Raw genomic sequence first — 15,954 nt, 5'->3', positions numbered from 1 at the left:
GCCAAAAAGAGTAGCCTTAATGAGCACATCACAAAACAGGACCAAATTAAATGTTTTAAGACCAGTGGGCATAATCATATTTATTTTAAAAATGATTCTAATGTGCTATATTTCATGTTTTTTTGTTTGTTTATGTGCTACCAATGAGTGTGGAATTGCAGAGGAAAAAAAAGAAGCACATTAACCTGAGGTAAGAATCACTTCAATAATTGAATCTGGTATTAGACAGTAGTGAAAGGTTTAATATTAGTTTATTTTTATTTTTTTACAATCTTACAATAAAGATAACACACTGAAAGGTCAAAACAAATTAAATGTTACATTATTAGCGACAGGAAAAACATGTAGGAATATTTACAGATATTGCACATTGTTGCCACTGTTTAGTCAAATTTGTTAAAGCATTAAGAAAATGAGAAATATTTGATTTAGAAATGTTATGATTGACATGGACATGCAAATTATTGAGTCTATAAACAAAAAGATTATAGATTTTTGATTTTATATGTGAATGCAACATGCGGTTTCTCACCTACAATTTTAAGACAAACATTTTTATAATCTTATAAAACAAAAATAATTACATCATAATGACCAAATAATGGCTTGAATAACAATGCTTAAAATGAAAAACTGTAAATTAATTTCATTAAAAATGTAACAGCTTGGAGGTTTAGAGGTTGTGGTTTTTTTGGTCACATTTTCTCTGAACACATTCACAGGAAAGTCACTTGATTCTGGAATCATCCCCTTTTTTAATTGTATAATTCTGAATAATCTGATAATCTTTTTGATATGCAAATATATTAAGTCGTTATTTGGATCTGCAAATTGGATACAAATAAATGCATTCTCTGATTCATTAAGATATTGTGGATCTGTGCTTCATGGCTTCTTTCTAACTTTTGGCCGGTAGTAAGTATTGTTGTCTTCAGGGAAAGCAGCAGGAAAGCAGATGTTTCTCCCAGTGACACGGATCTGATTCCATGTGTTAATGCTGCTCCACGAAGTTTGTCTCTGTCCTGTATGAGAAACCATGTGTTACTTTCAGCTTGAGTTTGCTGGTCCGAAACTAAACGCGGTCATCAAGCGCCACCTTGTGGTGGAGAGATCGATCACATGATCTGAGATGGCAGCTATGCGTCCAAGTTATCTTTCAATCTTTCTTTTAATAAAATAAAGTAACAAATTTAAATAATAATAATTATTATTATCTTTCTATCTTTCAATAAAATAAATTTAACTTAAATTTAAATAATAATAATAATAATAATAAATTAATTTTATTTTGATAAAGATAACTACAAGTATTACTAATTTATGTATTAATTCACTGTGCATTTTCAATTTAGTGGCTATTATATATGCATAGCATTTTCATATGCCCCCTGGTGGATATTTTATGTATGACAAGAAATTGTTATAGGATACCAGATATAATTTTACTCTAGAATTCACATAAACCACTAACTAAAGAAATAGTAACTGAAGAAGACATTCACAGTTTTATTTCTGTACTCACATGTTTGCATGTTTGTTGGTGATCATGTGGTTGTTGTAGGTCATGATGGGAGGAATACTTTCTTCATCCTCTGGAACCTGCAACAAAGTGATCATTTTTTATATTTATATATTTTTTGTAAATATTATATATATATATATATATATATATATATATATATATATATATATATATATATATATATATATACATATACTTTAATAATTTATTAATAAAAATAAGTTAACTGTTCTCGGTTAATGGTCATATGACATGCAGGTAAACTATTTTTTTGTAATCTTTTTTTATACGTTTTATTTTGATTTATATAAATATATACACTTACAAATTGTAGTCGGTTAATGATTCCAAATCACAAGACAAAAAATCGTATATAGTAACGTAATACATTACATTACACATTTAAGGTAATATATCTGATTGCTTTTTTAATGCTTTTAGATTACTTTTGACCAAACTCGAGTCGTTTATCACATTGATTTGTAGAGGATAATCTTGTACAATATTGAAATAAAAATTTTAAGAGAAAGAAAATATATCTTTGTTATCAACAACATGATGTGCATTAAATATTAGATTACGTCAGGGTTTCATGATGGAACTGCAGGTGATTCGTGAGTAATGAAAAGCTATTAAGTAATTAATAAGCTAAGCTAATAAGTAATACAATTTAAAAATTAAATAATTTTAAATCAAAATATCATGTGACCATTATCTAACCTCAGAGAACTTAATTTTATTATTATTGACTTAATTGTATTATTAACTTCAAATCTCAGGTGGTAAAAAAGAGGGATGACCCTGATCGCAAGAAGAAAAAGAAAGACAAAAAGAATAGAATTTTCTTCTTGACGCAATCTGTGTATGTGTATATATAAATATGTAAAAAATGCAAATATATATATATATATATATATATATATATATATATATATATATATATATATAAATAAATATAAATATATATACATATATGTAAATAAATAAATATAATTTTTTTATATATATATATATATTTTTTTATATTATTTTTATATCGTTTTTTTTATTATATCTATCTATCTATCTATCTATCTATCTATCTATCTATCTATCTATCTATCTATCTATCTATCCATCCATCTATCCATCTATCCATCTATCTATCTATCTATCTATCTATCTGTGTATGTGTGTAATAATAATTTTATATATATTTTTTTTTTATTTTTTTTATTTTTTATATTATTATTTTTATATAGATATTTTTTTATTATATATATATATATATATATATATATATATATATATATATATATATATATATATATATATATATATATATATATATATTAGTGGTGGGCCGTTATCGGCGTTAACGTGCTGCGTTAACGCGAGGCTCTTATCGCGCGATAAAAAAAATATCGCCGTTAATCTATTCTCCAAGTTGGGTTGGGAGATGGCTCTATACTACACAAGCTATGATGACGCAATCTACCCGCGGCCGCGAGGTAAACCCGGCTGCAACGCATATTCGTCGTCATCTTAAGTAAACACGGCTGAAAGTGAAAGCTGGTGAAAAAGATCGGTGCAACATCCATTATTTGGACTTGGTTCGGGTTTAAGCCGTCAGACGAGCAGCAGCAAACTATATACAGAGTGTGTGGGGTAACAGTTCGGTAAGTTAACATACGACTAATCCGTTCGACCACCTCAAATTCAAAATGAAACATGATATCACTGAATACCAGCGCGCGCGTATTATTCCCATTCCAATATATCTTAGTGGTGTAGCACATAATCTCGATTTTAAGAATCGTTGTTGTGTTTCTTTTTAACTGAAAATACATCAGTTAGACAATATTCTAATTTTAAATTTGGGGTTTCATAAGCTCCAAGCCATAATAAACATTAGACCTACTTAAGTCTCTGCAGCTAGTGTACTTAAATTTTATTTATCTGCAAAATTATGTTGTATACTTACAGTTTTGCACAATATATGTTCTCAAAACTACATACACCCTTTAAAAAAAAAATACATTTAGCAGTTGTTTAGCATGGGTCTGTGTAATCTGTTCTAAAATGGTTTTATTATAATATACTGTATATCGTTATCGCAAGAGGCTGCAATGTATATCACAATATAGATTTTAGGCCATATCGCCCATCCCTAATTGATAGCCTATAGTAGTTGATAATAACATAGGCCTACCTAATGTTGCCTACGGACGGTAACAGTACAGTAGTAACCTTTTACAGTCTATGAGTAGAACAGCTTTCTCAAGCAGTTTGTGATGCATTTTGGAAACAGGAGATGAGCCCCTGGTCTAATGCGCCACCTGGCTTGAGAAACCCGTTCTCAAAGACTTACTTTTATAGTCATTATTTGGGTAGCACACATATTCTGAATGCCTTCGGCAGAATTCAAATGAGCCATTTTAATCTAGATTAATCTAGATTAATTTCAAAATTAATCTAGATTAATCTAGATTAAAAAAATTAATCTATGCCCACCTCTAATATATATATATATATATATATATATATATATAAAATTATTATTACACACATACACGGATGGATGGATGGACGGATGGACGGATGGACGGATGGACGGATGGACGGATGGACGGATAGATAGATAGATAGATAGATAGATAGATAGATAGATAGATAGAGTTTTGCCTTGTAAGTAAAACAATTTCTCTGTAAACATTTCAAAGGAAAAACAATTGTCTGACCTCCCAATAGATCTCGTCCTCAAAGCAGTTTTCGTCTGCAGGATCCCCCCAGATGGGCAGCTTCAGAACCAGGCCTGGTGATGTAACATCACAGCTATGTCAACATGATAAATGTGACATTTCCATTACAAACTGAAATCTAATACGCCTGTCTATTCACGTTAGCTGAAGATCAGGTTATTTGTAGACCGACTACTAAAACGTCATCCTACACTGTCCTCTCTAGTTTTCATGTTACAAGCACCACACCTGTGCCACGACACAACAAACAATCGCAACAAAAGCCCTTCAGATCCGCAAGCTTTTCATAAGTATTGTATGGTGTACTGCGGCACACAACGAGAAGCCATCACAATATGCACTGGATTCATCTCTAAAAAGACTCTTACCAACTAATATACCGCCTCCGATTCCAAAACACAAGGCCACACAGAGTCCTGCCGCCTGGTATCCTCCCTGGACCGTGGGCACGCGTTTCGCAATAGCTCCTGTGAAGTCAAATGTGTTTTCCAACCTGAAATGGACAAATATTGCAGTGAATTAAATACTATTAAGAAAATAAGTATTAGTATTATGCAAAGTTTTTTTTTTTTATATATACAATCTGAAAATATCTTCCATGAAATACATATGGACCACAAAACCAGTCACATGGGTCAATAAAAATAAAAATTAAAAAGAGATTCATACAGCATCTGAAAGCTGAACAAATAAGCTTTCCATTGATGTATGGTTAGTTAGGATATGACAATATTTGGCCGAGATACAACTATTGAAAATCTGGAATCTGAGGGTGCAAAAAAATCTAAACATTGAGAAAAAAAAAAAAAATCGCCTTTAAAATTGTCCATTTATGTTCGCGATTGTGCAGCATTCACTCACAAAAATAAATGTTTTATATATTTACGGTAGGAAATTTACTAAATATCTTCATGGAACATGATCTTTACTTAATATCCTGATGATTTTTGGCATAAAAGAAAAATCGATAACTTTGACCCATACAATGTATTGTTGACTATTGCCACAAATATACCCGTGCGACTTGTGACTGGTTTTGTGATCCAGGGTCACATATATTGTTTTATTATTATTTGATTTGATCGTTTACGGACCCTAACTCTCCATAAACGGAGCTGGTGGCGGCAGCGGCTGAGATGGCGCCCACAATTCCTCCAATGACCCCTGGCATAGCGTGCAGGTTATGGATTCCACACGTGTCCTGAATCTTCAGTTTCTCCTCCAAGAACGGCTGAGGAGCAGAGACAAATCAGGGGTTCATGCAATCATAAGAGATAGAAAATTCTGTCATCATTTACTCACCCTCATGTTGTTCCAAACCCGTATGAGTTTCATTCTTCTGCTGAACACTAAAGAAGATATTTTGAAGAATGTCAGTAACCAAACAAGTTTCTGGTCCCCAATGACTTCTATAGTATTTTTTTTTCCTTCATATTATGAATGCCAACGGCTACTGCCAAGTGTTTGGTTACTGACAATCTTCAAAATACAGTGTTCAGCAGAAGAAAGAAATTCATACAGGTTTGGAACAACTTGTGAGTAAGTATCCCTATAACAAAAGACAATTTCTGCAAAGCTTTTACTGTCACAATGTTCTTGATCGTTAAATAAATAATTAAAGAAACGCAGATGGTTTAAAAGGTCACTGTCTGGAAGAAATAACTGGAACAATTCATCTGACAGGTTTGACTCACCGAAATAAAAATGTAACCCATCGTGGAAATAATGCCACAGAAGAAACCCACAATCAAAGACCCGTATGGCATGAGCATAAACTCAGCTGCTGTTCCCACAGCGACTCCGCCAGCCAGCGTGGAATTCTGGATGTGAACCTGGAAGGAGAAGAAACATGGCATTTTAACCTCTAGCAGGACTTGGGTTCAAATTCACATATGCACAGTGCTCGAAGTGGGGGAAAAACATGTGAGAAGTGTCAGTACGCAAGAAAAACGCTACAGATTCAAATACAGAAGGCCCACTTCCAGCACTACATATGCATTACTGACTGGACAATCAGAGAAATGTATTGGTCAACCACCAATGATATTCCAAGACTTGTCCTGTCATTGCATTTACTGGATAATAAAAAACGAATGAATTAATAGTAATAGTTAGGTGTGTGACGATACACTTGGCTCACGAGACGATTCAATACATGATATTGGGTTAATGTGAACGAGACGATATATTAACACCATTTTTAAGAAATCTTCAATGACAAAATAATATATCTTTTATTCGACTGAAAGACGTCACAATGCAGGTGCATTTTGAAATGTTTTAACTAATCTACGGCTGTCAAAGATCATTTTGGTAATAGAGTAATTCGTCGATTATTTCGCAGATTAATCGAGTAATTTTTGTTATAATAAAATTAGACCCAAGTGAACAATTGCCTTTAAAATGACTAAAAATGCATGTGTAATAACAAGAAGGCAATAATAATTGGTTCAAATAAAGTATCAAACGCAGTTAATCATTGTTTTATTGAACAACACCGTTAAAATGCATAATGTAATATAGATAATATAAACAATCAACTTGTGTACATTATGTATTAGAACAAATGCCCATTTGTGCAGCCTTAGAAAACGGTCTAATAATGCGGTTCATGGATTCTCGTCCGTGACATGCGCCACTTCCGGTATTCTGCCAGTTAAACTTCTAATCGTGTCACTTCAGTTCTACTTTGATACTTTCTAATATGGAGTGAAAGACAGAACAATATAAGCAGACACTGTAAAAGGTGTAACTCTATAAACTCACTCATGCTGATATCTGGAAATCACATTTCCAGGTTTTTTAATTTCATAAAGTAAAAATGAAATGAAATTTAATCTACTTTAATTAAATTGTTTGAGATCTTCTTTAAGTCTTATCTTACGAATAAGTGAATCAGGTCTGCCAAAATAATACTAAAGGATGCTCACCATGTCTAGTTTCCCAGTTTTCTCAAACAGGCTGGAGACGGCGACTGCCGTGAGGACTGTGGAGGCCAAGGCCAGGTATGTGTTGATGGCAGCTCTGTGCTGACCGTCTCCATGATCAGCAATGGCAGAGTTGAAACTTGGCCAGAACATCCACAGGAAGAGGGTTCCTGCACAAGACATTTAAACACTATCTGAGCCTTCAATAAAGCAAGCTTTAGTTCAAGCTGAATGTCCACTAGTCCTCTCAGCTTCTAAAACTATTCATGTTTAATCCTACAATATAACGCAAGCTTAAGCTCAACAAGACTCTTACCAATCATGGCGAACACGTCCGAGTGGTAGACGGACCCGTTCATATGTTTGCTCTTATCCAAATCAGGTCGATACAAAACCCATGAAATGGACAGACCATAATAAGCTCCAAAAGTGTGGATCACCATGGAGCCGCCAGCATCTTTGGCCTGAGGATTGAATCATTGATCAATATATTATCTATCTATCTATCTGTCTGTCTGTCTAATATATTATATAGATATATAGATATAGATAGATAGTACAGGCCAAAAGTTTAGAAACATTACTATTTTTTATGTTTTTGAAAGAAGTTTCTTCTGCTCATCAAGCCTGCATTTATTTGATCAAAAATACAACAAAAAAAATGTAATATTGTGATATATTATTACAATTTAAAATAATTGGTTTTCAATTTATTATACTTTAAATTATCATTTATTTCTGTGATGCAAAGCTGAATTTTCAGGATCATTACTCCAGTCTTCAGTGTCACATGTGACATCCAGTCTATCACATGATCCTTTAGAAATCATTCTAATATTCTGATTTATTATGAGTGTTGGACACAGTTCTGCTGCCTAATATATTTGATGAATAAAAGGTTAAAAAGAACTGCATTTATTCAAAATAAAAACATATTTTCTAATAATATAAATCTTCTTTACTATCAATTTTTATCAATTTAACACATCCTTGCAGAATAAAAGTATTGATTTATTTCAAAAAAAGAAAGAAAAAAATTACTGACCCCAAATGACTGACCAGTAGTGTATATTGTTGTTACAAAAGATTTCTATTTTGAAAAAATTTGCTTTTATTTTTGCACTTTTTATTCATCAAAGTACCTAAAAAAGTATCACAGGTTATGAAAAAATATTAAGCAGCAGAACTGTTTCCAACTTTGATAATGAATCATCATATTAGAATGATTTCTAAAGGATCATGTGATAGACTGGAGTAATGATCCTGAAAATTCAGCTTTGCATCACAGAAATAAATGATAATTTAAAGTATAATAAATTGAAAACCAATTATTTTAAATTGTAATAATATATCACAATATAAAAAAAATTCTGTATTTTTTATCAAATAAATGCAGGCTTGATGAGCAGAAGAAACTTCTTTCAAAAACATAAAAAATAGTAATGTGTCCAAACTTTTGGCCTGTACTGTATATATACATACACACACACACACACACACATAACATATGGACACAACAGTGATTGTAAATGTATAAAACACTTTATGTTAAAACATTTGAATATCTTCGGTGCACATTATCTTTGACAGCCTAGCGATGAGACTCACACGGAGGACGCTCAGGATGATGTTCTCTTCAACAGCGAACAGCGTGACCCCGAGCAGAGTCATCACCAACAGCTGCACGGGACTGACCTTCCCCAGCACGGCCCCGTAGGCGATCAGACACCCCGCCACACAGAAATCTGCATTGATCAAGCTGAACACAGGGGATGTCACTTCAATGAAACATTTGTTCCATTCGTTTCAGCCCTGAACTTACATTACGTTTCATTTAATTCAGTTTGGAGAGCCTGTATTTTGTACACAACCAAAAGTGTTAGATGACCATAAATTTAGCCATTTTTATAACTTTTTTAGGTTCATGTCCTTCATACAAAGTAGCAAACAGTGCTGATTATAAAATAAACAGTGGTGCCTGCATCTGCATAATAGGGTCATTCACTTTCCAGTTTGGTCAGGCTGTTTTTCTAATTACTGTTTAAATACAAAACAAATCCTTCAATCCCGCAGGGAAGAGACACCTGCAAACTGGTTTGTCTGTATTGTGTCCGAAGTTATCAACACTAGGTTCACATGCAAAAACTGCAGCTTTTCTACATAAACACTCAATCAAATGAGCAAATCAGCTAATTCTGATGCAGAGATTTATATATCAGTATTAATAAGGAGAGTATAAACTTTTTTGACAACTCCCTTGACAACTAATAACTCACAAAAATGAACATACCTTTCTATCCCGATCTTGATCTTTCCGTCAGCTGGGTCCAGGGAATGGAACCAGCCTTGCATCAGAAGAGCCCACTGGATGCCGAAAGCCGCAATCAGGAAGTTGAATCCGACGGCGCCAAAGCTGTAGCGCTTCAGGAAGGTCATGAGAAACCCAAAGCCCACGAAGATCATGACATGAACATCCTGAAAACCTGCAGGAAAAAACAAACAAAATATTTCCAATTCAGTCAATCAAAATCATAGCGAGGATCATAAGAAATCAAATAGAAGGAGGTGTTATCAAGGGTGTGAACCCATATTCAGAATTGAAAAACATCTGAATATTGGGTCTATGGTGGTTATGCATGTCCATAAAGACGGATGTCCTTTAGAGCCGGGGTTTTCAAACCTTTTCTTGATGCCAAGGACACACAAAAATGATGATCTCCTTCCTAATATATAGAGGCAGCTATACTATACATATACAGCTATATATTTTTATGTAGATTACCATTTAAAAGACGATTTTTTTTTACGCTTTTGAAAGAAGTCTCGTTATGTTCACTAGGGCTGCAATTATTTGATCAAAAATACAGTAAAAACTGTAATATTGTGAAATACTGTAACATTTTAAAATAACCGTTTTTTTCCCTCCATATATTTTAAAATGTAATTTATTTACATCAAAACTGTGATCAAAACCGTATTTTCAGCATCATTACTCCAGTCTTGAGGGTCACATGATCCTTCAGAAATCATTCTAATATGCTGATTTTCTCAAGAAACATTTAGGCTAATATCAACGTTGAAAACAGTTGTGCTGCTTAATATTTTTGTGGAGACTGTGATAATTGTTTCAGTATTCTTTGATGAATATTTTAAATATTTGTTAGATTTTTCTTTTTTTGTAACAAATGTGTTTACTGTTATGTTTGATCAATTTATACATTGATCATTGCTGAATAAAAGTATGAATTAAAAAAAAAAACTCTGACCTCACACTTTTCAATGGTAGTGTATAAAAAACAGTGTGTGAGAAAATACTAAATCATTTTAATTCAGGTAAAAATAAATGTTAAAACAAAACAGTGTCATTATATGAAATCATACCTTTATATTCAGAAATATTATCTGAATTACAATATAAACAATTTGTATTTATTATTTTATGAAAATTGAATTTATTATTTCTAAAATGAAATTGTACGAATTTGTACAAATTTATAAACAATTATGATGTTAAAACATTTTATAAGTATCTTAATTCACCCTCAAATGGACAAATGTGTGTTTTAGCAAGTCAAACTGTAATCTGAGCCTTTTGGTGACATAACTGAGGTCAAAGCAGCAGCAAATTCGACTAAAATGTAGCAGAGATGAAAAGTAATGATACTTCAGTTTCTCAGAACAGGACCAGGCTGGGCTGGTTACTGTGAAGACGTTCTGGTAGAAATGCACTACAAGGACATCTCGATGCTGGTAACACAATAGAAAACTGCTAATGAAAACAGACAGTGCTGTGGTTTCTGAACAAGCCCTTTTTTCCACAGAGAAAAAGAGCCTGTTGGCAATCGTTACCGTGAAATCTCTCCCAGAAACTGATAACACTTCTTGCTTCTTTAGCAAGGTTGTCCTTTCATTCTGGCCTGGCATGAAGCTTCACCTTGAAAACCTTCTCAACCGATGATGCAGGAGATGTAAAACTCTAGGTGTCAGGTTGGTGTAAAAAAACAACAAAGAAAACCAGAACTCCTACAGTAAAAGCTGCCTGGATAAATTACAAGTCTGGACTGTATTTATACACAAGACATTTTCTGTGCCAAGTAACTTAAGTTTGTTCGGATGTAGCAGGTGTGATGCATTCGTTTTCAGGAACATTAAAGGGTTGATTCACCCAAAAGTGAAAATTCTGTCATTAATTACTCACCCTCCTGTAGTTCCAAACCCTTTTATTCATCTTCGGTGCACAAATGAAGATCTTTTTGATGCAATCTGAGGGCTTTCTTTCCCTCCATTGACAGCTACGCAACTACCACTTTGACGCTTCAAAAAATTCATAAAGAGATCGTAAAACTAATCATATGAATGAATTGAGCAGTTTAGTCCAAATTTTCTGATGAGACTCGATCACTTTATATGATGAACAGATTTAATTTAGGCTTTTATTCACATCTAAAAATTCATCAGCGCACACATCAGTTGTGGTAAATGGAAACTCAAGCATGTTCGTTTGATGTGAGAACCAATGAGGTTAATTCTCGTGTTACACAGCACGTTTGAGCTTCTGCAAGAACCAATGAGGTTAATTCTCGTGTTACGCAGAACATTTGAGCTTTTGCAAGAACCAATGAGGTTAATTCTTGTGTTACGCAGCACGTTTGAGCTTCTGCAAGAACCAATGAGGTTAATTCTAGTGTTACGCAGCACGTTTGAGCTTCTGCAAGAACCAATGAGGTTCATTCTTGTGTTACGCAGCACGTTTGAGCTTCTGCAAGAACCAATGAGGTTAATTCTAGTGTTACGCAGCACGTTTGAGCTTCTGCAAGAACCAATGAGGTTCATTCTTGTGTTACGCAGCACGTTTGAGCTTCTGCAAGAACCAATGAGGTTCATTCTTGTGTTACGCAGCACATTTGAGCTTCAGCAAGAACCAATGAGGTTCATTCTTGTGTTACGCAGCACGTTTGAGCTTCTGCAAGAACCAATGAGGTTCATTCTTGTGTTACGCAGCACGTTTGAGCTTCTGCAAGAACCAATGAGGTTCATTCTTGTGTTACGCAGCACGTTTGAGCTTCTGCAAGAACCAATGAGGTTCATTCTTGTGTTACGCAGCACGTTTGAGCTTCTGCAGGAACCAATGAAGTTCATTCTCGTGTTACACAGCACGTTTGAGCTTCTGCAAGAACTAATGAGGTTAATTCTCGTGTTACGCAGCACGTTTGAGCTTCTGCAAGAACCAATGAGGTTCATTCTTGTGCTACGCAGCACGTTTGAGCTTCTGCAAGAACCAATGAAGTTAATTCTCGTGTTACACAGCACGTTTGAGCTTCTGCAAGAACCAATGAGGTTCATTCTTGTGCTACGCAGCACGTTTGAGCTTCTGCAAGAACCAATGAAGTTAATTCTCGTGTTACACAGCACGTTTGAGCTTCTGCAAGAACCATTGAGGTTAATTCTCGTGTTACACAGAACATTTGAGCTTTTGCAAGAACTAATGAGGTTAGGCTAATTCTCGTGTTACGCAGAACATTTGAGCTTTTGCAAGAACCAATGAAGTTAATTCTCGTGTTACGCAGCACCTTTGAGCTTCTGCAAGAACCAATGAGGTTAATTCTAGTGTTACGCAGCACGTTTGAGCTTCTGCAAGAACCAATGAAGTTAATTCTCGTGTTACGCAGCACGTTTGAGCTTCTGCAAGAACCAATGAGGTTCATTCTTGTGCTACGCAGCACGTTTGAGCTTCTGCAAGAACCAATGAGGTTAATTCTTGTGTTACATAGCACGTTTGAGCTTCTGCAAGAACCAATGAGGTTCATTCTTGTGCTACGCAGCACGTTTGAGCTTCTGCAAGAACCAATGAGGTTCATTCTTGTGTTACACAGCACGTTTGAGCTTCTGCAAGAACCATTGAGGTTAATTCTCGTGTTACGCAGAACATTTGAGCTTTTGCAAGAACCAATGAGGTTAATTCTCGTGTTACGCAGAACATTTGAGCTTTTGCAAGAACCAATGAGGTTAATTCTCGTGTTACGCAGAACATTTGAGCTTTTGCAAGAACCAATGAGGTTAATTCTCGTGTTACGCAGAACATTTGAGCTTTTGCAAGAACCAATGAGGTTAATTCTCGTGTTACGCAGAACATTTGAGCTTTTGCAAGAACCAATGAGGTTAATTCTCGTGTTACGCAGAACATTTGAGCTTTTGCAAGAACCAATGAGGTTCATTCTTGTGTTACACAGCACGTTTGAGCTTCTGCAAGAACCATTGAGGTTAATTCTCGTGTTACGCAGAACATTTGAGCTTTTGCAAGAACCAATGAGGTTAATTCTCGTGTTACGCAGAACATTTGAGCTTTTGCAAGAACCAATGAGGTTAATTCTTGTGTTACGCAGAACATTTGAGCTTTTGCAAGAACCAATGAGGTTAATTCTCGTGTTACGCAGCACGTTTGAGCTTCTGCAAGAACCAATGAGGTTAATTCTAGTGTTACGCAGCATGTTTGAGCTTTTGCAAGAACCAATGAGGTTAATTCTTGTGTTACACAGCACGTTTGAGCTTCTGCAAGAACCAATGAGGTTAATTCTCGTGTTACGCAGAACATTTGAGCTTTTGCAAGAACCAATGAGGTTCATTCTCGCGCATCAAGCAGGTTCGGTTGAGCTTCGGTTTATGTTTGCTGATTAATATTTATATGTGGATAAAAGCCTAAATTCAATTGGTTCATCATATAAAGTCTCTTCAGAAAATTTGGACTAAACCACTCGTATGGATTAGAACTTTCAGATGGTTCAAAAAGAGCGTCAAAGTGGTAGTTGCGTATCAAAAAGTATCATTTGTGTTTTGAAGATGAACAAGAGTCTTACAGGTTTTGAACGAGATGAGAGTGAGTAATCAATGACAGAATTTTCATTTTTGGGTAAACTATCCCTTTAAGTGGTAACAAATCTCACACAGCTAACAAATGAGCTTAAGCTTATCATCATCACTCTTGTGTTTATACCAAGCACTCCATCCAATCCTTGCTCTAGCAGTAAACATTTTCATAACCGCTCTGAAAGTGGACTACTAGAAGATGAACTTCTGCAGCGACAGTCACACCTCAGCCATGACAAAACATGTCCAATGAACAATGATATCCGATCGGCCCGCAAACAATAGTTTGTGTCCGAGATCATACACCACCTGCCATCCAACGCTTGAAACATTGATAGTTGGAGAACAGTGGATAGTCTGACCAGAAGACTAAAGACCTATACATGACTGAAAAATTCAACCACACCTTCAAAGATTCCAAAAAAATGACAATGGATACTGATCCTAGCATAATCAAAGAGCAAATAAAACCCTCTACCTCCCCCAGTACCACAGTCCCATGTGCATAAGGAGGTATGCATGTTGTCAAGAGAAAAGCTTACAGATGAAGCAACTGATAAACATTAATACCACAATCAGTGAACAGTGATGCATTTGTTGGATTTTTTAAAAAGATAGACAGACAGATGGATAAAATAAAATATATAAGAAACCATGACATTAAACCAACAAATATTAATAAAATAAGTTAATTATTGTGAAGGTATATATACAGATTTTTGTTATTGTTAATATATATCATAGATTCTTATATTTATCGTAGTTTGATCCATAAAATGATGCACTTACTTGGATATCTGAAGTAGAAATCATTCTCTATATCACTTGTGATATTTTTCTCCTTTCTGATGTCAACCCAGTGCGTGTCTGACTCCTCATTATACCGCACAAATACCCCAAAAAGAATAATCATAGACAACTGCCAGACGAAACACACGGCAGGTAAACTGAATTTGATGTTAGTGTTCTTTGGCCGGTCGCACATGCTTGCAGTGCAGTTCCCCATGTCTGCAGGTTGTTCCTGAGGACTGGTGATGTTGTTAAGAGACGTGGACGCGCATTAGTGTCACTTTTAAACGGTGGGAGCGGGAGGTGTGTCTGTATCTCCAATACTCGCCCCCTTCCTCAGGAAAGAAAACATTTGCGAGAAATGTCTAAGGATGACTGATTGCTAAGTTATGCAACATGTTGCAAATTGAGAATGCTTTGGAGTTTGATTTTTAAAGAACCTGTATTGTTGCAGGGGAATTTGGAGTCAGTTCAGGTCTGATATGTGTATTCGGATATTTCGGGGTAAAAATTCTGACTGATCGCACTGACGCCATACAACGCCATTAAACGCTACTAAGATGTCGTAATTTGCGCGGGAAATTATTTAGCTACGTTCTAAATGAACAACTAGTGTGCTACTTCCTGAATTCTATACACTCAGGTTTCACAAGACGTGTTAAAAAGCATTATTTTATTAATTTTTTAAAAGATACAAATCACGTGATTTGTTGTGAGACCTATTAGATAAGTTTGACTCATCTAACATGAAATTAACCTAGCATTTCCCCCCATTTTATTTATTGGAATTAGGCTATATAAATACCTACAAATTAACATTTGGTCCCAAACTATTTTGCTAGATTTATTTAGGGTAAATTTGCAACTGTTTTTCTGTTAATAGAAAATGAATGCCATGCATTTTGTGTTTCTTTGATGAAAAGTAGTTAAAATGCTTGCTTGGAAATAGGTATAGTCAAACTGGCTATCAGCTGTCAAACTTACCTCAAAAGTTGATATGTCAATGCTTGGATTTTGTTTCATACATTAATTCAATTATTTAAGCATTTTTACAGAACATGTTTAGGAACATTTAGTTTTTGCTGGGATTCTTCTTGCAATTGTTGCTGAA

At 34.7% G+C, this 15,954-nt stretch overlaps 1 protein-coding gene across 1 annotated transcript; it reads right to left on the bottom strand.

Moving 5' to 3' along the window:
- Positions 1–232: 232 nt before the first annotated feature.
- On the bottom strand, positions 233–15,103 carry rhcgb (Rh family, C glycoprotein b). The gene is made up of 11 exons (XM_082159944.1): positions 14,844–15,103; positions 9,481–9,673; positions 8,799–8,949; positions 7,507–7,654; positions 7,194–7,360; positions 5,958–6,095; positions 5,358–5,494; positions 4,632–4,756; positions 4,243–4,316; positions 1,523–1,599; positions 233–1,022 (listed from the first exon to the last, which is right to left on the bottom strand). The coding sequence occupies exons 1-11, from the start codon at positions 15,058–15,060 to the stop codon at positions 992–994; spliced, it is 1,458 nt and encodes a 485-aa protein (XP_082016070.1). The 5' UTR covers positions 15,061–15,103; the 3' UTR covers positions 233–991.
- Positions 15,104–15,954: the final 851 nt, after the last annotated feature.

This window comes from Leuciscus leuciscus (genome assembly GCF_965113295.1).
Source record: "Leuciscus leuciscus genome assembly, chromosome: 25".
NCBI lineage: Eukaryota > Metazoa > Chordata > Actinopteri > Cypriniformes > Leuciscidae > Leuciscus > Leuciscus leuciscus.
The sequence above is the reverse complement of the archived record's forward strand: the minus strand, read 5'-3'. Positions and strand labels throughout refer to the sequence as shown.